The following is a 23,833-nucleotide window of genomic DNA, read 5'->3' on the forward strand; positions in this document are numbered from 1 at the left end:
CCACTTCCGCCTCCATAATTTAGAAAAAACCGATTTCCTCCTGTAGTTTTTTGACTATCGCATTCAATTTTGGCAGACTAATTAATCTTATCTATTATCTACCAAACTACCAAATTTTATTGAAATCGGACTAGAAACATGCAAAATATGCGTATGATCGTATTTTACTACGCGGTAGATAGCACATAGGATGAAGCATGTTTGGTTGTCGAAATTTGAAATATTTGTTTGTTTGTATACCCAAGTCGGCCAGTCGACTTACTTACTTCATTTTTCACTTCAAATGTGTACAAACGCGGTGTAGCTGTAAAGCTACACCGCGGAAATGCCCGTATGTAGATCTACCTACGCTCTGCCAGATCTGTCAGACTTGGACAATAATTCCATTTGATGACAAACTTATAATACATGGTATTAACAAAAGTACAATGAACACCAGAGAGCCGGGGCTAACTTCGAAGGCGTCAAAGTGTGTATACCCTTGCAACTTTTTTGACAACTCTTCCCTTACCTATTAGCCATCAATGTGGAAGAACGTTTTATCTAAAAAGCCTTATGTTTGCGAAAGAATGGCCTACAGTCATAGGAAATAACGAAGATATTGATCATAGTCACTGTTTTTCACCGATCGTTCTTATGGGAGCTATATGAAATAGTCACCCGATCTTTATCAAATTTGGCACAGTCATTAACAGATATATTAAACTAACAAATGTTTAATTTGAAAGCAATCGCTTTAAAAGTAACGAAGTTATTTACAAAAGTCACTGTTTTCGACCGCTCGTTCCTATGGGAGCTATATGATATAGTCATCCGATCTTGTTCAAAGCACAGTAGTTAATAGGCGTAATAATCTCTCTAATATTAAGTTTCACGATAATAGCGCAGAAAATAACGAAGTTATTGAGAAAAGTCACTGTTCGTGACTTTGGGGTTTGTATAGGAGCTATATGATATACTGGTCCGGCTGAATCCGAGATATACAGCGCCTGCAGTATATACAAGCCTAGGTGCAAAATTTCAGCTCTGTAGCTCTTACGGTCTAGGAGGAGTTTGCGTTGATCCAGACGGACGGACGGACGGACATGGCTATTTGAACTCGTCTCGTCCTGCTGATCAAGAATATATATACTTTGTATGGTCGGAGATGCTTCGTTCTATGCGTTGCACACTTCTGACCAAAATTAATATACCCTTTTTGCAAGGGTATAAAAACAAAGCCATAAAAGGGTTTATCTTGTGGGGCCTTTAATCGTCATCTGCTGAGACCAATGAGATTAGTCAAGCAATACAGGTTAGGCTCAGGCCTGAAGGACAAATCCAGTGGGTGAAACCTTTTTAGCTTGTGAGCATAGCTGTCTGTTGTCAGGCAGTCGGAGTGATTGGCAAATCTGACGAGTCAAATGAATAACATATTTTTATATCCTTGCAAAAAGTGGGCGTATAAGTAAATCAAGGAAAACGCCCGGGGCTAACTTCGACCGTGTTAAAATTTGTATACCCTTGCAACTTTTTTGGTAACTATTTCCTCACCAATTAGCTATCAATGTGGAAAAACGTTTTATCTAAAAAGGCTTATGTTTGCGAAAGATTGGCCTACAATCTTAGCATAGGAAATAACGTAGATATTGATCAAAGTCAATGTTTTCCACCGATCTTGATCAACAGTCGTTTAAAATTGTAATAAACTCACCAATATTAAATTTCAAGACAATAACTCAGAAAATAACGGTAATTGAAAAAAGTCACTGTTCGTGACTTTGACGTTTGTAGGAGTTTGCGGTGATCCATGCGGACGCATTGTAGTAAATTTAATTCAACAGTGAGTTCGTGTACATACGAATGTTTGGTCGGTTGAGCCGAATGACACGGCATATTTTTGTGTGTGATTTTCTTTGCCATCACCATGATGATGAAAGAGGGCAATATACATATATTTATCAGTTTTCTAAAATAGGTTGCAATATAATTATCTTTAAGTCGAGCTTAGTTTCACACATTAATAAAAAATCACGAAAAATATTTCAAATGTAAAATCGAACTACAAGTGAAATTCGCTTTTTGGTCCATCACTAGTTGCAGGCCATCACTAGTGTTGTTGTTGTTTTTGTTTTTTACCCGCCTCGTATTTTAAAAAAACCATTGGATGGTTTTTTCCTTTTCTTTATTTATTTGAATAAGAATTCAAGCTTAAAATTTAATTAATCGCTTGATAAGAAGTCACAGCGCCTAGTGCTTGTGTTCTAGGATTATCCTAAAGCCTTTTTCTTAATAAAAGGTATTCCAGGACATGCACATATGTATGTATGTACATATGTTTTTAAAGCTTCCCTAAACCACTTTTTTAGTTTATCCTTTATAAATAGGAGATGGAACAATGCAACTTAACTCAAGAAACAAAAAGACACGCAGTTATCGTCGCAATATGTGCGAATCGCACCGATTTGGAGATATCCAAATTTTTTAATTGCGCACGTTCATTCGTTTATACATAAGGTGCGCCGTGAACTGGAAGCATCAGGCGGCGACGCAGAGTCTGTTTCAAAGCGCAAAAAACACAAAGAACGTTCTGACACCATGCGATCGGCAGAATTTATTCAACAAGTGCAAGCGATTGTTGACAAAGACCCTTCAAAGTCAATAAGGGCCTTGGCAAAGGACCTCAATGTTTCTGACGGTCTTATCCGTCGGGTTGTCCATGAAGATCTCCGCTATAAGTCCTATCTTATGGACAGAGGACAGTTTATGTCAAAGCAACCACGGGAACAACGAGTTATCCGTTTAAAGCGCCTTATAAACAAAGTTAAATGTCCTGAAATGTCAAAAATGTTATGGTTCTATTCTGACGAAAAAAATTTTGTCCAAGAACCAAAGAATAGACGCAGAAATGGCAGATGGCTATGTTCTAATCCTACAGTTAGTGTGCCCATGCACACTAAGTCTCCAGCCAGTATTATGGTCTTAGGTGTTGTGAGCAACAAAGGACATGTTATGCCACCACACTTTTCTTCTGAAGGACTTCAAGTAGATTCTGCAGCTTACATTGAGGTCCTAGAGACAGTTGTGAAACCCTGGATTGATAGTGTCCGTGGAGATAGCCCATACATCTTTCTGCCAGGCTCTGGTCCTTCACACAAAGCAACGGCAACCCAAGATTGGATGGCTGCGAATTTCTATGACCACATAACCCTGAATCTATGGCCGCCTAGTTCTGAAGACATTAATCCTCTGGATTATTACGTATGGGGGGTAGTTGAGCGTGAAGCCAATAAGGATCCCCATAGCACTAATTCTTCTCTGATGGCTGCAATTAATACCGTTATGGTCAATATGAATAAGGAGCATTTAATACGGGCTTGCAATCGTTTTCACACCCGGATCGAAAAGGTTATTGCAGCCAATGGAAGTTTTATTGAATAAATTAATAGATATCTATTGGGTATATACCTATTAGTTGTATGTATTAGTAAACATTGATTAAAAATTTGGTGAAAATTCATTAAATTTTGTTTAGAATAAAAGCTTAATAGTTTTATTCTAACTATGTCCTCAAACACCGTGCGGATCCAAAAGCGGCAATGAAAAACAACAACTTAAGTGTTTGTAGTTTATGTATATAACTAGATTATAATGTTTTCTTGAAGCTAATTGTGAGCCGATTCACTTTCATTATGTTTTTATTTGCAATTTTTCCCATATTGGTTCACCCCTTTCCATATATTCAATAAATTGTTAAAGAATAATTAGATTTTTCTTATTGGCATTTATTAAATCCGTCACATTATGATATACACTCACATATAAGGTCAGCGAAATAATTATCTGGGACAACATTTATATTCAATTAATTTTGTTTTTAAAATTTATATTCGCTGTGGAATAGTAGAATCAAAAAAATAAAAACAAATAAAATAATTGCGAACGAAATAATTATCAAGGACAAAGAAAACAAAAGTCTAAAAATTTAAAAAAGTTGTAAATAGAAACAGTCTTCGGAGGGAAACTCGGGAATCTAATCTAGTAAATTGATGTTTCTTGGTTTTAAAATCATCAGAATATTAACACAATTGCAGAGTATATACGTGATCTTATCTTAAACGAGTACAATGATTTAATGACACCTTAAATATTTTAGGCAAATATTTAGATATTACTACATATAAATCGAAATGACAATGACAATGGACACATTTTTTTTTTTTAAATTTTTAAATTCTCAACGACCCCGGTGATTCGATGTATTTATAGTTAACATTAAGTGGAATATATATTGTAAAAAATGCGAATTCCTCAGATGTCTATACAATTGTAAAGGGTAAAGAAGGGCGGATATCCAAGTCACCATTTGCTTTACTCATTAAATCAGTTAAAGGTTGAATTGTTTTACAAGTCATGTCTTGGATTCTGACGAATATACATTATTATAAATTAATACTTGCGAAACCACTTTGCATAAAACAGACAGACAAATGGATATATTAGCTCGATTAAGAATATATGTATGTATTTAACGGGGTCAAAAAACCTTTTTTTTTTGTGCGTTACAAACATTTAATCGATATTTTACCTCTGCAATTAAAAAAAAAAGAAGAAAAATGTTTTAATTCTTAAATTAGTTATAATAAATCATCCTTTGTGCATAAACAAAGAGTTCTATTTTTAAAAACTAGAATGAAAAAATATACGAGAAATATGAGAGACGTTCCAATTGTCCAAGTTAATTATTTCGATCTCCTCATAAACAAAATTTGCGACGATATATAAATAAATAAAAAAAAAATAATGGTGAAAATGTTGATGGATAATACGACAAATGGCAAATTCCCTTTCTAATTGATGTTGACTCTGAATTGATGGGGAGTCATTCATATACATTTAATGAATTATGGGACAGACTCAAGATTCAATAGTTTACAATAAATCTGGGTGGTACGTATTAGTGTATATGTATGCTGCATTTGTATGTCTATAATTGAATGATCTTCCTGGGGCGAGCGAATAGATTTTTTGTTTGTTTATGGTTATACGATACAGTGTAAAAAAAAAGAACGAATTACAAATTATGTATAAGTAAAATTAAATAGGTATGTATATATACGCGTACAAATGAATATTTTTTTTTTTTTTTTTTTTTTTTTATGTTTTTGTGTACACTTCAATTAAATAATTTGGAAATTTTTCTCTCATAAAATATGTGATAGGCTCTAAGAGCTTGATTCGCTTGACGCATTTTGGGGGGAATTTACGTAGATGAGACAACTACGGTGGATTCGTTGCTCGTCTCTTTGAGGATTACTTTTTCCTTATCCTCCACGCCCACAGCTGACGCCTCAGAAGCGGTCTCAACGAGCTCCTCAGTCTTCATTCGTTTCGATTTCGATTTACTGACATCCTCAGACAGATCGTCGCAGTCAGCGCGCGTATCAGGCGATGCACTACGCTTGAGCTCACTCTTATCAACTTTGACAACAGCATCAACCGATTGTTTTTCCTTTTGCCGTTCCAGCAGCGCATCTTCAGTTTCGTCGGGGTTAATGGTAGCCTTTAGATCTTGAAGTTTCGGCAGGAATTTAACAATAACGGCGGTCATATTGTCACATCCGGTGCCATCACCCATTGTATCAGGCGCCAAGCAGTTATCGAAGAGCTAATGTGGAATATAGATAGATAGATAATATGTATATTGCGGTCTTTCCTGATGCCCCATTCTTATCTAGAATTAACCACAGATAGGAGGAATAATCAGTAATGGTTACCTCTTCACAGACTTTAGACAATTTTTTGTCATCATCTTTCAAACGGGATCGTACAAAGGTGACAACTTCCTCACTGGTCATGTAGTTCCATATGCCGTCACAGGCCAGTACCATGAACTCATCTTCCGGTGTAATAATTAGCTTTTTGATATCGGGCAGAGGAGATATCATCTGCGCCTCTGCGGGTAAATCCAAATTTGTCTTGTAGGCATGATCGCCCAGAGCTCGAGATAGATTTAGTCCACCATTGACACGTCCATCAAGAGTAACACGACCGCCAGCCTTAGTGATCCGTGTGGTCTCCTCCAGATCTTCGGGCTTGTGGTCCAAACTCATTTCAATAGCTCGTCCATTGCGGGAGACGACACATCTGGAGTCACCGGCATTGGCCACATATAGATCGCGGCCATTTAGCAAGCAAACAACAGCTGTGCAACCACTATCCTTACCAGGCTCTTCAATCATGTTGGCGCAAAATTTGTCATTGGCTAGCTGATCTTCATCCGTCTCGTCGTCCTCATCACTGCCATTGTTGTCCTTCATATTAGGGACGAAGGCAAAGTTAATTTTATTCAGTTAAATAATTAAATATGTATTTATGTTGCTTACCTCATCAGAGGATGATAGGTCTTCATTATCGTCACCATCCATGTCAATGTCTTCGTCAGAAGAACCATTGACAGCGGATATATCGGCACCTTCAACCGAAGAATTCTCATCGTAGTCAGCATCATCATCAGTGGAGTCATCATCATGTGCGGCTGTCGCAGGGACTTTCTTGTCCCCTTTCTCTGAATCCTTGCTGGTCGAGGAAATATCAGCTAGATCTGCCTTGGCGGTCCTGCTGCCAGTCGAGCTATCAACGCTTCCATTTGCCTTTCCCTCACTTCCGACAATGTCACTCGAACCGGACACAACATTTTGAGCTTCCTCGACCACTTTGGTCTCCGAAGAAGTTACACTGCCATTCTCCTGACCCCCCAGGAGCACCTTGGCTGCTGCTACCATTGCTGGACGGTGGCACACTGTTGCTTGGATTGTTACTTTTGCTGGTATTTGAGCTGCTGCAGCTACTGCTCACTGTCGACTCATCCTCCTGCTCGACTTTAGCTGATTTCGATGAAGAACTTGAACTGGGACCTGGTCCGGCTCCGTCCACCTCACTGAGCGCCGCAGCGGCAGCTGCTGCTGCCTTCGAAGTGGATGAACCTTCTGGTTTGGCTGTGGGATCCATGACAGCCTTATTAACTGCTTCAGCAGCCACTGCTGCAGCTCGACGTCCTCGCAACATCGGCGATTGCAATTTACCATCGGCCGAATCTGAATTTATCTTGGCCAAGTCATGGGTCAATGGCAACCCTTTGTATTTCTCGAGTACCTCGTTTAGCGGCAAATGACTTTCCTCGTGCAATTCGGCCAAATCTTCAACCTCATCCTCCTCATCCCCCTCGCCATCACATTCACCGGCACCATCCACGAAATTGTGTTCGCCGGCCAAAATTTTGAGAATGGTCACCACGGGTGGATCTAGCAAGGTTTTGTCGAATCCCAGAAAGGCATTTTTCAGCGCCTCAACCAATTCGCCTCGCTTGTAATCATCCAAGTTCTTGAGAAACTCTGGCAACTTGTCGGCGCAATATTGGGCCACCTCGGCGCCACCATGTCCATCATAGACGGCAAATAGCGAAGTATTTTCATCAAAATTGAGAATAGAATTATGTGCGTCCTTAAACAAACAAAAGACGACAACTTGGAACAATACAAATAAATCAAACATATTCATGATGCTCACCTCCTGGCTATTGCGCCAACCTTGCATCGAGCTGGCCCCTACCACAAGCAAGTCGTTGAACTCATCTGTGGACGCCTTATCCGTCTTCGGACTCGACAAATAAGCACCCATGATACCGTATCCAAATCAGGCAGATTACTCTAAGCCAACTAACTATATATCTGAGGGCAAGGACGACGCCGGGCGTTGCGGAAAATCAATGTAGTCGTCGCAAATCGAAGATGCAAACGCACGCGCTAGACGCCGAAGCGAGTACTTTTCGCGCCGCCGGCAACAAAAAAAAACGCCGCTCTAGTTGCCGGTGCAATTTTTGTCAATCTTTATTTAAAAGTGTTTAGAAATAGATCGCGACACTTAGTAACCGATTTATATTTGAAACAAAAGAATATAGTTCGGCTTTTTTTGTGCAAATTTTTCACTTTTTCACACTTTGATTCCGTCTTGTTGACAGCGTTGCCTAAACGTAAATAATCGATATTGTGTTAGGGATGTACGCTTATACCGCGATAACTGGAACCGGAACCACTATCATAATGAACTTGTTCAAACATAAATCGTAAGCGTAAAAACAATTTGAAAAATAACGTTACATGTAGATATGAAATTTCTTTTAAAATTAAGTATCTTGTATTTAAAATATTTAATTAATATTTCTTCAATAATTTTAATAACTTTATTGATTTCTTAGAAAACAGATTAATAACTCGGTGTCAGGTTTTCCATTCATTATTCAATTTTTAACATTTTTTTAATTATTTGATTTATTAATTATCTGTTTAAAATGTTTTTTATTTGCCTAATGATGTGGTTTAAATAATATTTTGTAAACTTCTTGATTTCTGCACAAATATATATTTTCTTTAGAGTTTTGGAATTCTTTGCATTTATAAATAAGATATGTTCTACCATATTTGCAGCCATTGGCTAATATAGGCCTGATCAGGTTTTTATGCATTATAACTTTGACTCCATAGAATTTAAAAAAAAAAATACTTTGGAAAAATAATCCTGTTTATTATTATATTATTAAAAAGTATTACATATCTGGGTAAAAGACTTACCCTTGTTGGTAGCTGGATTGCAAAAAAAAAAAAAAAAAAATCAGGGCCTCTTAATACACTGACGTCTGATTTGGCTGACATGAAATTTACTTTATGTGCATTAGTACTGTTTTCTATATTCTAATGTCTAAGGCCACTATGAATTATTTTTTATAGTTTAGAATCGGGGAAAATGGATTGAAGAACACGAATAATCTAAGCCGACGAAATGAGTTCAATCTCATTTAAAATGAAAACCACTTTTGTGTAAGTGGTGTCCTTCTAAAAATTTGTTCGATCTGCCATTATGTCCCATATTTTAGTGATGAGTTTTTCAGATGGCCAAACAAAATAATGAAAATAGAATTGCCTGCACTGATTAATTCCTCAAAGTAAACTAAGGAAATGTAATTTTATGGCATTATGTATATGTAAGTGTGTCGGCGTTCCAGAGCAAGACCACAAAAGGCACAAGTCGAACGATGGCGAATCGCGCCACACAAAGAGCCAAGCCGTGGCTTTTTATGAGTTTATAATTGTTTCGATAACTTTGTTTGCTGTTGGCATGGCTAGTATGTATTGGCAATGTATCTCCGTGGGAAGTACAAAAGTACTCGTGTAGCGCATACGACCCTTTTGACAAACACTTTGATGAGGCCCTTTGATTTACGCCAAATTATTATACCATATGTCTAATTAGTCACAATGAAGGATTCAAAGTTGAAATCTTATCAATTGCATTAGAGTTTGTTATGGGCACTAGAATGGGTTTTTGTTGTTTTTATCTAATTGGTACTTGAGTATGTCACCCGAAATTTACTTCTGCCCAAAAAACTAGCATAACCGCTGATAAGATATAAATATCTAATGGATTAGAATGAATTTGGCTATCATCCATGTAGGAATTTCACAATCGAATGACCCACAACTCTTGCTGAGTAAAGTACACATACATTATGCATATAGCAAATGGTTGTAGTGTGGCATTATAAGATTTGTGGGACTTTCCCGAGTAGTGCCAGAACGAGTAAAGCAACATGTTGCTACTCCGCATAAGCCAGCGTAAGTGACCAATGGCAACAAAGCCAACAGCAACCGCAACACAATAATACACCGAACGTTAGACAAAGGCAATTTTAGCCTGCAGATTCTCGATGTTGCGCAGCTCAGTGCGTTAACTGAAACTCACACCATACAAACGAGCCATGGCTAGCATACTGTTGCTTCGTCACCTCCAGCCCACAAGCAGCGTTCCTGCAGATATATAAAAGGTTGTCCCAGGACGTGCACGCATTCACTTCGGTTTCGTTCAGTGTTACACACGTTCGTAGGGTTGTTGTCGGAGCGAAGGAGCACATTATCTACCTGTAGCGATTGCTACCCATAGTGAAGTTAAAAATATTTAAATTTCATATCATGTGAGTTGCGGTTGAAAATACAATTATGTGAATCCTTAATTACCGATCATTTTCGCTTTGTTATTTTAAGTCACGAGTTATTGAAGGACTCGTCGATTGGTTAAACCTCGTGAAACTTAATTACTTACTATAATAATTAAAGGAGTTGACATTTAAAAAAATATACGTACATATATGTTTCCCTATTCTCGGTGATATTTAAAATCTTTTAGAAATATTTTAGCGGTGCAATTTTTTAAATCTTCTTGGTACAAAATTAAAAAAAACCTTCTAGACCGAAAAAATGTGAAAGTGTGAAATGTGAACGATTATATACTTTGATATCGTTAAGTCCGTCTGTCTCTCTTCTGCATTAAAACATCCTAAATTTATAAAACTATGGAAGCCAACGCTTTCTTAGATCTCCTAGAAATAAGTATAAACAGTTGGGTATATAACGTAGCCGACGGTATTTGAAAACTGAAAATTACACTATTTCAAACCAAAAGCCTTGTTGATTTTTCAAAAATTCAACTCCAGGATATGGTCATCGGGAGATACTCTCCAGACAGCCTCTTGTTAATATCTTTCACTTCCTTCTGGAAATAATATAAAAGTTTCTAAAAAATAAACTAATAGTTACGAATTGTAAGCAATGTTAAACTTATAAGGACAGTTAGCTTTAAGTTAGAAACTGAGTAATTGCTAAAGGGCCTACCAAGAATTAATTGTATTTGTTTGTGGTCCTTGGGTCGTTCATGGCCGCAGTTCTTACTCTAATTCTGATAGTCAATGAGGGCATAAAAGGGTTAACTCTGGAATTGTAAGCTTTCTCAATCATTTTTAGTTCCAATTTTCAACTAGTTTTTGCTTCGAATATGTAATATGGTCATTGTTATTACTTGGTGCTTCTGAACAATATAGAGAATCTAGAAACCTTTCTGTATTAGGTACTAGTTTTAATTCTTGTTCTTGTTGGTTTTTGGCCCTGATATATAATTTGCCTATTTAGTCAATAAAAAAACTAGACGCATTATTAAAAATAAGAAAAGTAAAAAAAAGTTTAAAAATAAAATTTAACCTAACTGTCAAACAAATATTTTCATCTAAAATACTCATTTAGAAATTGATTTCTTAGCTTACCTTATTTTAAACAGAAGAAATTATTTTAAAACTGTTTTATAATTCCATGTGTAGATTTTTTACATCCATCATTTATTCCGCTTTCCCATTTTCATACAAATGTCCTAAAGTCCCAAATTAAATTTAAAAATTTGTTCTAAGTTTTTTAGTTGTGTAATAGTTTGAAACGTTTAATCTGTCTTTATGACACATACCAATTCTTGTTAGTTTGAATTGGTAACTGTCAAAACGACAGAGCAAAATATTATCTACAACTGATGGATAGTCCTATAAATCAAATAACGTTTTCAAACTATTATATAACTTAAAATCTTTTAAGTTAAAATTAAATAAAATAAATCGATTTAAAATATAAAAGTTTTTGACGTTTCCTACCAAAAATGATTTTTTGCCTTCAAAAAGATATGTTGAGGGTTTTGAACATGTCTTATATGTTTCTTGGTTCTTCTAAAATTTGTGAAAGTTTCGTGAAATAAATAATTATAATGTTTATTTTTTGCTATTTTTGTTTCTAATTTTTCCAATACACTGTCTACCTTTCGTTTTGTTTAGAACTTTAGACTCAAAGTCAAGGACACAGCTATAAAATCTTTAAAACATTTACATCCTTATTTACATTTGATAGTCCCTTTAAAAATGAAGGTAGCTAAAGTTCATGAAATTGAAATATATTAAAATACGGCTTAGAGTACGGCTTAAACTTCGAAAATCCGTATAAAGCTGCACCGCAATGTGCATTGGAAAACTTCTATATTTAAATCAAGCAAGTTCAATAAAAATTTGTAGGTTTTTCTAAATTACGGAGGAGGAAGTGGACGTGGGAAATATTTTTACTAATCATAATCTGTCCGCATACTTACCTAGTCTCCGTACCAAATTTAGTGACTTTCGTTTTTTAAGGTTTTCTTTAATTTGCGGGGGCGAAACGGATCGTGGCGTAATATCTGAATTTTGGTCTTAAGCTGATTAGTCTTTTTAGAAAATGTATAATGACTCGACCAACTTCATGTGACTTTCATATAAATATTATATATAAATTTTGACGTCAAATCGCGACGTTTTCCGATTTCCAATAATATTTAATATTTAAAATTAAAACTTTTAGAGTAAAATGAAAAATGAAGAATAGTCATCCCCAAAGGACTTTCTAGATGCACGTCAGAAAGAAATGAAAGGAAATGTTTTGCACCAGTCTCAAAGCACTTGTGAGATATTGTTGATCCTTTGGTCTCACTGTTTTGTGGATTACAATTAAATAGACAAACTATTTTTTGTTTAATTTTACACACAGGCCAGTAATGTTTACTATTTAATTATTTTCATTTGGCCATTAGTTTTACCTTTGCATTTTAGTTATGGTTCATTACATATTTATGTATAAAATTGTCCAAAAATAACTTGTACTTTCTGTGAAATTTTAATACAATGTCCAAGTAATTAGTAAGGAAAATTATCTTTACCGAAATTCAAATTAGGCACGGACAATATTGAAGCAAAACTTTTGTATTAGTTTCACAATGAACAAGTGAGTAAGTAGCTTAGACGTACTCGAACTTTGACGGACCAATTACCTTGGGGTCGTCCGGATGTTGCTAACTTCGGGCATTAATAGAGAATGCGAAAATTATTTAAGTGATGTGATGGTTATTGATATAAAATTCCATCGGCTTCACAAAAGTTGGCTCAGAGGCGTATTCAGTCATAATAAACGGGGCATTGTATCATCATTGTTCCATAATTTGACTACTTATGCACATTGAGCCTCGCATTCGGAAAACTGCCCACGATGGACAGACACTAGCCAAGCAACCTGTTGATGGGGCGGCCAGACAAATCAATGAGTGCCTTTCATGTTTGCCACAAATACATAAATATATGTATATAGATACACGAAATTATGCTTTTGCAAATGACTAATAGAAAAGTGAAAAACTTTACTCAACAAAGGGCTCTAGGGTTGCGGCCAGAAGGGCTCTTTCCAATCAATATTTATGAGCAACCTGGCATCCAGCTACCAAGAGATGGCCGTGAGATGGATGGAGTGGAATCGTGTACCTTGATTCTATGCCAACTTTCATCCTGCCACCGCAGGCATTGGTGATAGTTTTTTGTTTCTACTTTGCGAAAAATGAAACGAATCGGTTAGAAGAAGAAAATAACGTACTTTTTCCTCTTCGCGCGCCAGCTACCTGAGACTGCAAAAAACTCATTCTTTCTGTTTATGATAACTGATAGCCGCCTAGACTATTTCCAGGTGTCGTTTTCCTTCTTGTCCTTTTCCATGTGAGATGTTTAACTCAAAACTATTTACTGGGTCTTTGCACAAAAGTTTGAAATTGTTAATCCCGTAAGATTTGATCTCATAGTGTATTCATAGTTGTGATTAGCATCAAGCCAAATTGTGTGTGAAGTCACAATGTTGAAGTTTCAAAGCAACATCCTGAATGGCTTAAAATTTAAATATTTATTGCCATATTTTTTTTTAAGTGGTTATAAAGTTCGTTAAAAAGAAAGTATGCAAAAGTTTTCCATGAAAAGAAAATAATTTATTTTGAACTCATTTGGAACCACACGGCGTATGCACAATATACAGATGTAGCTTTTTGAGTGGGAGTCACATATTTAACTGAATATAAATAGTAAACATCAGCAAGAGAAAATTTCTAAATAAATATATATTCCATTGTCTTTATTCAAAGTGAAAACATTATCAATCCCATCAGGTTCTTCATACTCCCAGTTGGCACCCACAATGCCAACTGTTGACTGGAGATATGTTCATATATCGGTATCTATGTGTAAGCCTGGTTAGGGATGGCGGATAGGGTGGAGGCATCGGCATACATGCCTTTTGATGTTGACATAAGCGCATACATTTTTGTACCTACATAAACAAAGATAAAATATGAACGATTCTATTTCTTTATATTATTTTTCATGCATATATATTTCCACATACATATGTATGTATGTATATGTACCTGCCTACCTCTACCATAATGCTTAAACACAATGTGTACAGTTGGCCATGAAGTTTTGGTCACAGAAATGGAGTTGAGGGGGGTGGAGATGGGTATGCTATTTATTTATTATGTTTGGTTTTTTTTACAATTTCCGTCCGGTGACGTGTCTTGTCAATTTCATCGGCATTGGCAAATGCGGTTCTGATAGTTTACCTTTTTGCATGAAGGTCAGTCTATAGAGCAAAAAGGGTAATTTAGTCGGCAAAATTATGAATGAACAACAAAATGTCACTGAAAAGTATATAATATAATACTCGACTGACATTAACAAGGTTTCAAAAGATATGTATTTTATTTTTGCTTTCATTGACTCAAAGAGCCTCTATTTTTCGCCCACTACAAAATATTTCAAAGTCTTTTGGAAAAATGATCTGTTTGCTGTTGCAATTTTCTATATAATATCATTATTTTGTAATACTTGGCTAGGTTTACCCTTATCTTTAATTCATCTTGGTTATTTTTTTTGGAAAACTTTAAGGATCTCACCTGTGTCTTAAACTGAGAGAAAATTATGATTAACATTCGAATTAAAATATCTAATAGCCAGAAAATGCTTAAACCTTAAAAATCTAAAAAATAATTATCAAATTTTTTGGAATTTTTCAACTTTTTTGGAACTTTATCAAAGGTTTGACAAAATGAGTACTTAATGTTTCTTAGAATTATTTTCTATAATCTAGATTATGAAATAAAACATATTCAATTCAAATTTTTAAAATTATCAAAGAATTTAAATAACAATTAATATTGAGTGGATTATTCATCCACTCAATATTAATTGTAATTTCAATTCTCTTAAGTTTTTAAATTCTTAAAGCTTTAACATTTAAATCGAAATATGTGTAAATTTGTATTCAATTTTGAGTTGTTATACGTTGTTTTGCTTCAAAAAAGAGTCCTTTCGTATAGTGTTGTAAAATGTCATTAAGGCCGAGAGTGTTTAAACAAAATAAGTAATGCTTTTGACCTTTCAACCGCCCATCGTTCAGAGGTTAACCAAAACACCCACGCATATGAATATATTTTTGCTGTCAATGTAAAACTTTTAACTACAAATCGTTTACTTTTCTTTATTATATAAATGTGTCACTTCGAGATCCGCTGCTATTTACCCCTTTTTAGTTTCTCATGGTGACTTGAAACATTTTAATAAATGCCACCACTTCAGGTAGTCAAGTTATTCCTGGAACATGGTTGGCTAAATACATTTAATGATGTGACTCTGCACTTGTCACAAATTTTTATTTCTGCCGTCAAATGTCAGTATCTGTGGTCAACTGAGGAGAAACTGTGCATCGGATACCTTAATTGGAGTTTCAACAGCTTAACGAAATTTTGAAATATTAATAATCACCTAATGAACTGCTCGTTCGGCTTATGCCAATATCCAAAGTATGGGGTGGGGGAAGAGTCCCCAACTTGGCTTAAGGTGACTTCGTTTTAAAATTCTATCAAACTTGTATACAAATTTCTGCAGCCTTTTTTCCCAAGAAGCGCCAAATCAGCCATCTTTACTTAATTAAGCATCTGCCAGTGAAAGTGAGCCATTTAGGAGACAAAGAAGGCAGGGGGGTGACGGAGACGGTTTGGTTGGTTTTGGCACTTTTGGATTTTGTGGTTTCTTGTGGATTTCGTGCTGACGCACACAACTGGCAATATTCAAATTTCGTACGTGTGTGTGTGTGTAAGTGTGTGTGTGTGCGAGGCTGTTTGTCCTTTTTGAGGCCACCTTTCACCTGATTTTCGTTGCTAAACGGTTGTCTTTACAATAAAATCGAAAGTTACCTTTATGCCGGACATGCCATCATTTCACCAAGGGCAAAGTCCGTCTTATGCTCACTTTGTGTTTCTGTGTGTGTGGGAGTGGATAACCGTATTTACGACACGACATAAATTGTGATTTAAAAAAACATTGGCATACACATATGTACGTTATAGTATGCCCTGATCGAAATCATATTATTTCACCCCCGATAACTCAAAAGGTAGGCAAAGAATTTATGATTGCCCGCAATTAAATAGCAGCGCCCCAAATACGTGCAGCGTCCGTAACGCTCTTGTATCCGATGACGTATTTACAACCAAGAATTACCCACCAAAAAGCGAAATGATGAAAACCTTTAGTATTGATAAACCCATTAGGCCGCAATTGCTACCGTTTCATTGCACATAATTTTGGTAAATTCGTTCCCATGCTCCAGCCTGCTCAGGTGCCTGACTCTCTCTGTCCTGTCATCATTACCTGATTATCAGTTGCGCATCGATAAGCGGTATTTCCACGCGATATCTGAGCCACTGGGCACCCACACTCACACCCACACCCACACTTACACACACACACCAGGTAACCTTTCGTTTGTAATCATTTGCCACAGATTGAATCCCCCAGTTTGTCATTTACCACGAACAGACAGTGTTTAGCTTAATCTTGGCCAAATGGGCGGTGGCCAAAGGCAATAGTCACTATTATTTGGCATTCACTCACACTCAGTCCGTCCTGTTGGGTCCTTCTTGGGGTATCTCTTTTGTTTTGTGGAGCAATTAACAAATTGCCAAATTTTCATTAATTGCAATTTAGTGCGAGTTAATGCGGCGTTTGTCACCAGGCGACGTCTATTAAAATTTATTTGTTTGACTTTCTTTGCTCTTAATAGAAAACTCGTTTACACAGCCGTTCCATTTGACAAACATTGAACAATTTCAAAATGTATGTATTATATCTATGTGTTGATTACACTTGATTATTCGGAATGTAGATAATATATTTTGTGTTATATTTTCATATCTGTAAAATAAAGAAAATGAATACGGTTTTCAAGAAAGATTTGAGAGTTAGGCAGTTATATTAGCATTTAAATTGGCTTAGTATTTTAGTACGACACTTCCACCTTTTGCCTATTAAGTGGCAAAAGAGAATGCTTAATAAATACTTTGTTTATTATTATTATAAGTATGAGATATAGTTGTAAACTATCAACCTAACTATTTTTTACAAGCACTGGCAACTAAGGCCTTCGGCTTAGACGAAAAACTAGATCCATACACTAGACTGGAACTTGAACCCGGATCCTCATTGTTCAGTTGCCCAAATGAGTGGGTCACTTAGACAACTCATCTACCGAGGACTGCAAAGAATGACTTTGTTACTTCACATCATTTTATTACTTTCATTTCGTAAAGTGTAGGTACTTAAAATGTTGTCATTCATTGAGGAACACAGATTCATTGCTCACTCAAATAGTATTCGGATAACTGAATTTGATTTGTTGATTGTACCGAAGTTTATATGATTTATTGTCCTGTATTTCTGACTCAACATGTCGTATGCGTAATCTGGGATGTTGAGTTTTTTGTAAACTGGAGTTTGTAATGTTTTTTTTGTTGGTTACTTATGAAGTAATCTTGGACAAATGAATCATCATTAATGGATGGTGCTAACTGATAGTTAAAGGCATTCCTCAAAGGACTAAGTAACTAAAAAAAATACTCGGTTAATAGTTTGAATTATTGTTCAACGCTTCTTAAATGCATTTGCTCTTAATGTATTCCATGCCACACTAAATAATTTACAGTGTCCGAAATCCCTAAACAGCAAACAACGCACCTGACACTCAAATCCACTTTGATAACATACCGCACGTTGCAGCGGGCATTGTTGCAAATATAATTATGCCTCATTAGCTATCGCGGAGAGTGAATTTTTCTATTTAATGCATCACGTGGCGAAATTACTGGGAAAAAAAGGGTGAAAGCACCCACATGAGTGTCCTTTGAAACCGCACACGCCCAACTAAGACTGTGTCACATCTACAAATTACTGCAGCACACAAAAGGGGAAGATCCAGGGGAGGGACATCGAAAACATCCTAAAAAACTTGCTCCACGCAACGCAACACAAAAGCAACAACAAAAAAGGAGTCGAAGGACAGGAGAAGCGTGCCAGCGTTTGCCTTCGTTGTGTTGTTGGTTTTGGCCAAAAGCGTCGTGGGTCAGAAAGTGGCACAACCACGCCTCTAGGAGACAGTACCACAACGACGCGTATTCCCAAAACATGTTGGCGTGAAACAAAAAAAATTACTCCATGAAACGCCTGAAGGTGGGGGTGGGTGTGTTTGGCTTGTGTGTGTCGGGTTTTGTGTGTGAGGTAAGCAACAACTTCCACAATAGATGACGAGAGCGGGTCAGTATTTTGATCTCTCCTGGACACAATTAATTTGTCTTAAACCAACAAGACAAATTACAGGTGGAAAGTGCAAAACGGCTTTTCCCAGAAACATGACCACTTGTGTCAGATTATATTTAAGTTAAATTCACCTACATAAATGTAACCACATGTAAATGGGAGCACTGTTTATCGGGACTATCCTTTTTTGAAACAAAATTGTTAGCAACAACAGTAGATAACCTTTAAATCTTCTCTTGTTGTAATATTACGTATCCGCCATATCATCATCAAGAAACACTCTTCAGAGAATTATGTAATGCTCTTATCATAAATTTATTCTTAAAGAATCAATCTCAATACAAAAAAACTCTGTGCCATCCATTTGGTCTCCATTGGATATTAAAAATTGCTTTTTAATACCAGCCATTGGCTGACTTTCCCGAACTGCCAATATGACCGCCTAACCAAGGACCAAATCCAACCGACTCCAAGTTGGAGACAGCGAAATGATTATTACCAGATGAAAGAGCACCAAATCCAGGATCCTTGACAAATGCAAGTTGATGTGTTGCACCGCCATGACCTCCATGACCATTGCGTATGTAATGGCCAAACTTGGCCGCCTCGTATTCAGCCTTCTGGATCTCTGCAGCAGCAGCATGAGCTGAATGTTGCAACGCTGTCGCCGCCAAGGTGGCTGCAACACGCTGTTGATGAGCCACCTATAAAAGAAGAATAGATTAGTTGAAATGCTCGGCTATATATGCTGATTAGCCATCTCTACCTCTGCTTTAGAAGCTGCCAAACGAAGGGCCAGTAGCACATTGGCAGATGCCTGTTTGGCAGCTGAGATGGCATTGGCCACGTCGTGGGGTGACGGAGCACTACCCAGAGAATTGTGCCCAACATTCCAACCGCCAGCACCAGCACTGCTCCAGCCACTTGTGCCCAAAGAGCTCGCATGGCGAGCATTATTTGCTGCATTGGCTGACCATTGGATATTGGCGTCGTCCAGACTACGTTTCGGTAGCTCCTTGGAACTGGAGACCAGTGCAACAATTACCATCAGCAGGAAGAGCTGCAACATGGATTGATTGTGGCTTAGGTTTAGCTTTGTGAAGTGCATTCTGCTGGAGATGCTTGTCGTTTACTGAACTCATTTATTGATTGCCTCACTATTTATAGGCCTTACTACCATTCCAGGCCAAGACGTTCTCTGGTAGCAACAAGTGGCAATCGATCACGTAGGAGTCTGCTGCCAACAGTTAACTTTCGATTTGCCCAGTGCGGAAATGAAAGGTTGCCCTAGCCCAATTTCTAAATTGGCCCAACCTGTTGCTCTCAATAATGCAGTTTGACCATTACGCAATTACGAACAGAATGAACTTCAGAGACTTGCAACCGAATGCGTGTACAGGTATTCGCATTGAATTTCAAAGGACACAAAGGAAGACAGTGACAAAGCCACATGATGTTAATGCAGAAGTAAATTTAATTATACTGATGCTGAAACTGCGTAATTTACGTGCACAAAAGCCAATTGCCTACAGGCCACACGTTGAAATATTTTTCACGATTCATAATTGTCTTCCCACTTGGGATCAGAGGTCATGTCCATCGAATTATTGAATAAAAATTTAATGAGACTGGCTAAGCCTGCAAACGACAAAGGAGAACATTTCCATCTGCAATACTTCGCTTCAACGTTAAAGGGATAAAATAAAGTACATATGTGGCAATAAGTTAAACTAATTCTTAATCACAAAGTTCGTAGGGAAAATATGCATAGTTTAGTTTTATATATAGTTAACATCGTAAATGAAGCTATGTTAACTATTTAAAATATCCTAAAAGATTTTACGAACTGAAAGAATTATCGACTGTAGAATTTGTGGATCCTTTGAAGGCTTAAACGGAAACTTAATAAAAACTCACTTAAACTTTTGTTTTCGAATTGGAAACCCGACTTAGTTGGTTTCCCCCCGGTAAAGAAATACTTCAAGCTCCTTCCGGGTGAGTGAAAGAGAAAAGCTGGATTAAAGTTCATATTAATGTAGTTTAGCTTAGAGCAAAGCTAACCACCTTTGATAGAAAGAAATAATTTTATGTTATTATTATCGAAAATATAGAGTTCGTTAATGTTATCTTCAAGAAACCTTTAGAAACCTTTAAGTTTTAATTCGATTTAGGTAAACAAGTTAATCACAGAAAACCAACATTTGTAATCGATGTGCCAGAATTATTCAAATACAATTAAAATTGTCCTTTAAGACTTAAGGGCTTTCGTAGATATGGCCAAGGAATCTTTACAAAAAAATGATCAATGGATAAATACTCTTTTATTATCCATCTATTTAGGTATTTTTTCCTTAAATATTAGACTTGCATTTTTCATAATTCACTCAAGCTACAATTTGGCAACAAAGTCAGAGTAAAACCTTTAGGATATTATAGGAAAGTGAATATTTTCGTTATAATTTTGTCGTCTTTCTATTTAGGAACTAGCTTACTATAATCAATTAAGTCATATATTTGAGAGTGCAAAACAAACGATTTTCTTTGTTTTGTTTTATTCGAGATCACGTATTGTAAGCAAATTATATTCGAAAAGGGTGAGGTGAGGTGAAGAGAGGTGTATTCTCTACATACCTACATATTATTCATTATATTATACGGTGCAATTGCTATTAAAAGGTATTACAAAAACAAACCCTTATTCTCAAAAATAAGGGACAACTTTGGCCAACAGAACAACACTTCCTTGTGGCAAGAGGGGAAAAATGTATTAAGTGTTAATAATAAGTAAAAGTCAAGAGAATTTGTTGCGGGCAGAACATTAAGCTTGATGACAAGTTTCCTTTTCACCAGTCCGATAGTAGCCCAGAAGAAATATTAAGTTGATTAACTTCTCTAAACGTTTACTTGTCCATCCTATTTGAAATTTAAAAACATAAATACATTTTAAGCTTCATGTTAATCTGTATTTTAACAAATCAGTTGAATTTAATCAAATTTACTGCACCAACTTAGGCAAACAACTATTTAAAATGACTATAAAATGTTTTTGTTTTCAGCACCATGTTGGATCTCTCGCCCAATTTATGTTTTCTTTTGCTGGCCATATCCGCCGTGCTGGCGCAGAATGTGGTGGCAACCGCAGTGGATCATTCATATGCGGATAATGCACTCGAGAAGGACAACGGTAGGATTTGTGTATAAGCTGAGGCTTCATGAATGAAGTAATACCATTTCTCCTTTTAATTATTGTGCCTAGAAATGACGACAATGCAAAAGCGACCAGCCTTCTTTGTGGGCAGTCGATATGGACGGTCTAGTGGAAATCCTGCCTCTGCACCTGCAGGTGTAGGCAGTTCCAAGTCGCGACGCCTCATCATTGTTCCACGTAATGATCGCTTCTTTTTGGGTTCGCGTTATGGGAAACGGAATGGCGAGTACCTATCACCATACGAACAGGACAGTCTTGGACGAGCTCTAGAGGCCAAGGACTCGCCAAGAGAATCAAATCAACACAATCCAGGTGACAGCAGGCCAAGGCCAGGTGCCATAATGTCGTGTGTCTACACGGGCATCGGCAACTACTTCCGCTGTAGCAATGCGAACAAGTGAGTTTCTAGCTTCGTGTTTGGATAATGTTCCAATTACTTTAATATATACTCTCACGCAGCGAGCTCAACAATATCATGAACTCCAGTATAGATGAGACTATCGATTCCGCTGGGATGACAGCGGATGATGCCAATACTAAGTAAAGCTGTGGGAGGAGGCATTGGCGGTATACAATTGGCGATTGATTGACCAACATTTTGGGCTTGTAGTGGCACATGCTCCTCCAACTTTTAATATAATCCTTGTTAACCAATGGCTTATCTGCGACTTATGTTTGTATGTATGTTATTTATTTTTTGAACCACAAAACGATATTAAAACTTTTCACAGGGGCTGGAAAAAGTTTTAATATCAATATCCGAATAGGTATTGGCGCTTGCATACATACATACATTTACATTTGATTATACACACTTATTATATACATACCTATATAATAAATAAATTAAAATTTAAAAATAGTTATTAGATAGTTAATAGCAGTGGCAAGAGGGAAATAGAAGCAACAACTGAACAAGTACGACTACTAAAAATAGTTGGCCACAACTTCCAATGAATGATGAAAGAAACACACACACACACACAAAATGCTGTGTATATATAATATAAAACTATCTATTCTTGATCATATAAACTAAAAATTGTTGTATATTTATTAGAAATGTGTACATAAGCATATTTACATACATACATACATACATGCATGTGGAATGAAATGTCTACAAAAACTATTGAATAAATGCAGTTGACAAAAAACAAACCCAACCCAACTATGGCGACTTTCCTTATGCCTCTTTTCCCTAAGATATCAAGTGTCTTGGTATGCCAAATTTGATAACGATTCGTTGCTTATTTAAGCCACAATAAAACCCAATTAACTTGACCATCGCACAGTGACTCGTTTGGCAAAAAAAAGAGGCAAAAATTTACTTTATTGTTCTATAATATGTCAAGACTGTAAATCTTGTTTCCTTTGGAAAATAACCAAATAAAAAATTGGATATTTCGGTAATTCTTTTTCAAAAGCAAAGTTCAAATACGTTTAAAACCAAACTATACGAAAAAACGAATTATACTAGAGTTAATAAAGACCTTTGTTTGAAAGCGGGTCAAGTGTAAAAAATTTAGGTTTAACATTATCAACTTTTAAATGGAAATGAAGCAAGTAAGTCGACTCGTCGACTTGGGTATACCATACACCAGGTGAAACAAATATTTCAAATTTCGAAAACCAAATGTATGTCTATTAAATTGTTTTTACATGTTTCATAGTATGTGCTATCTCGCTCACTCGACGAACACACGAGCACTCTAGCGCCGCTACTAGCCAACGGCCAATTCTGGCCTTGTGGACCGCTTAGTAAAATACGTTCATACGCATATTTTGCATGTTTCTAGTCCGATTTCAATAAAATTTGGTAGTTTGGTAGAAATAGATAAGATTAATTAGTCTGCCGAAGTTGAATGCGATAGTCAAAAAAATACAGGAAGAAATCGGTTTTTTCTTAATTATGGAGGCGGAAGTGGGCGTGGCAAATTATGAAAATATATATACTCTGCGCGCATACTAAGCCAGTATACATACTAAATTTGGTGACTTTAGCTTTGTTAGTTTTTGATAAAATCAGTTTTGTTTAATTTTTGGGGGCGGAAGTGGGCGTGGCAAAATTTTTAAATAGCCAGTTTCTGCGCGTCTATTACACTAATACACATACCAAATTTGATGTCTCTAGCTATTATACTTTTTAAGAAAAATAGTTTTATGTGATTCCTGGGGGCGTAAGGGGGCGTGGCCGAAATTCCAATTAACTTTATATATGTACATAATACACGAGTATACATACCAAATTTGGTGGCTCTAGCTCTTATAGTCTCCGAGATCTGCGTGTT

The 23,833-nt window shown here is 36.5% G+C and overlaps 2 protein-coding genes and 1 long non-coding RNA gene across 3 annotated transcripts; 2 read left to right on the forward strand and 1 right to left on the reverse strand.

Moving 5' to 3' along the window:
* Positions 1-2,112: 2,112 nt before the first annotated feature.
* On the forward strand, positions 2,113-3,963 carry LOC137576606 (uncharacterized). The gene is made up of 2 exons (XR_011032303.1): positions 2,113-2,300; positions 2,367-3,963. It is a non-coding gene; the product is annotated as an uncharacterized lncRNA (long non-coding RNA).
* Positions 3,964-4,693: 730 nt separating this feature from the next.
* Positions 4,694-8,014, reverse strand: LOC137576605 (probable protein phosphatase CG10417). Its single transcript, XM_068289829.1, is given in 5 exon segments — positions 4,694-5,647; positions 5,757-6,293; positions 6,366-6,695; positions 6,697-7,482; positions 7,549-8,014. Coding segments are annotated over 5 exon segments (2,169 nt in total). The 5' UTR covers positions 7,660-8,014; the 3' UTR covers positions 4,694-5,242.
* A 1,881-nt stretch (positions 8,015-9,895) lies between these two features.
* Positions 9,896-22,708, forward strand: RYa (RYamide). Its single transcript, XM_068290806.1, has 4 exons — positions 9,896-10,006; positions 21,391-21,518; positions 21,591-21,939; positions 22,002-22,708. The coding sequence occupies exons 2-4, from the start codon at positions 21,395-21,397 to the stop codon at positions 22,084-22,086; spliced, it is 558 nt and encodes a 185-aa protein (XP_068146907.1). The 5' UTR covers positions 9,896-10,006; positions 21,391-21,394; the 3' UTR covers positions 22,087-22,708.
* The last annotated feature ends 1,125 nt before the right edge of the window (positions 22,709-23,833 follow it).

Source organism: Drosophila tropicalis, unplaced genomic scaffold (assembly GCF_018151085.1).
Source record: "Drosophila tropicalis isolate 14030-0801.00 unplaced genomic scaffold, ASM1815108v1 contig_593, whole genome shotgun sequence".
NCBI classification, from domain to species: Eukaryota; Metazoa; Arthropoda; class Insecta; order Diptera; family Drosophilidae; genus Drosophila; species Drosophila tropicalis.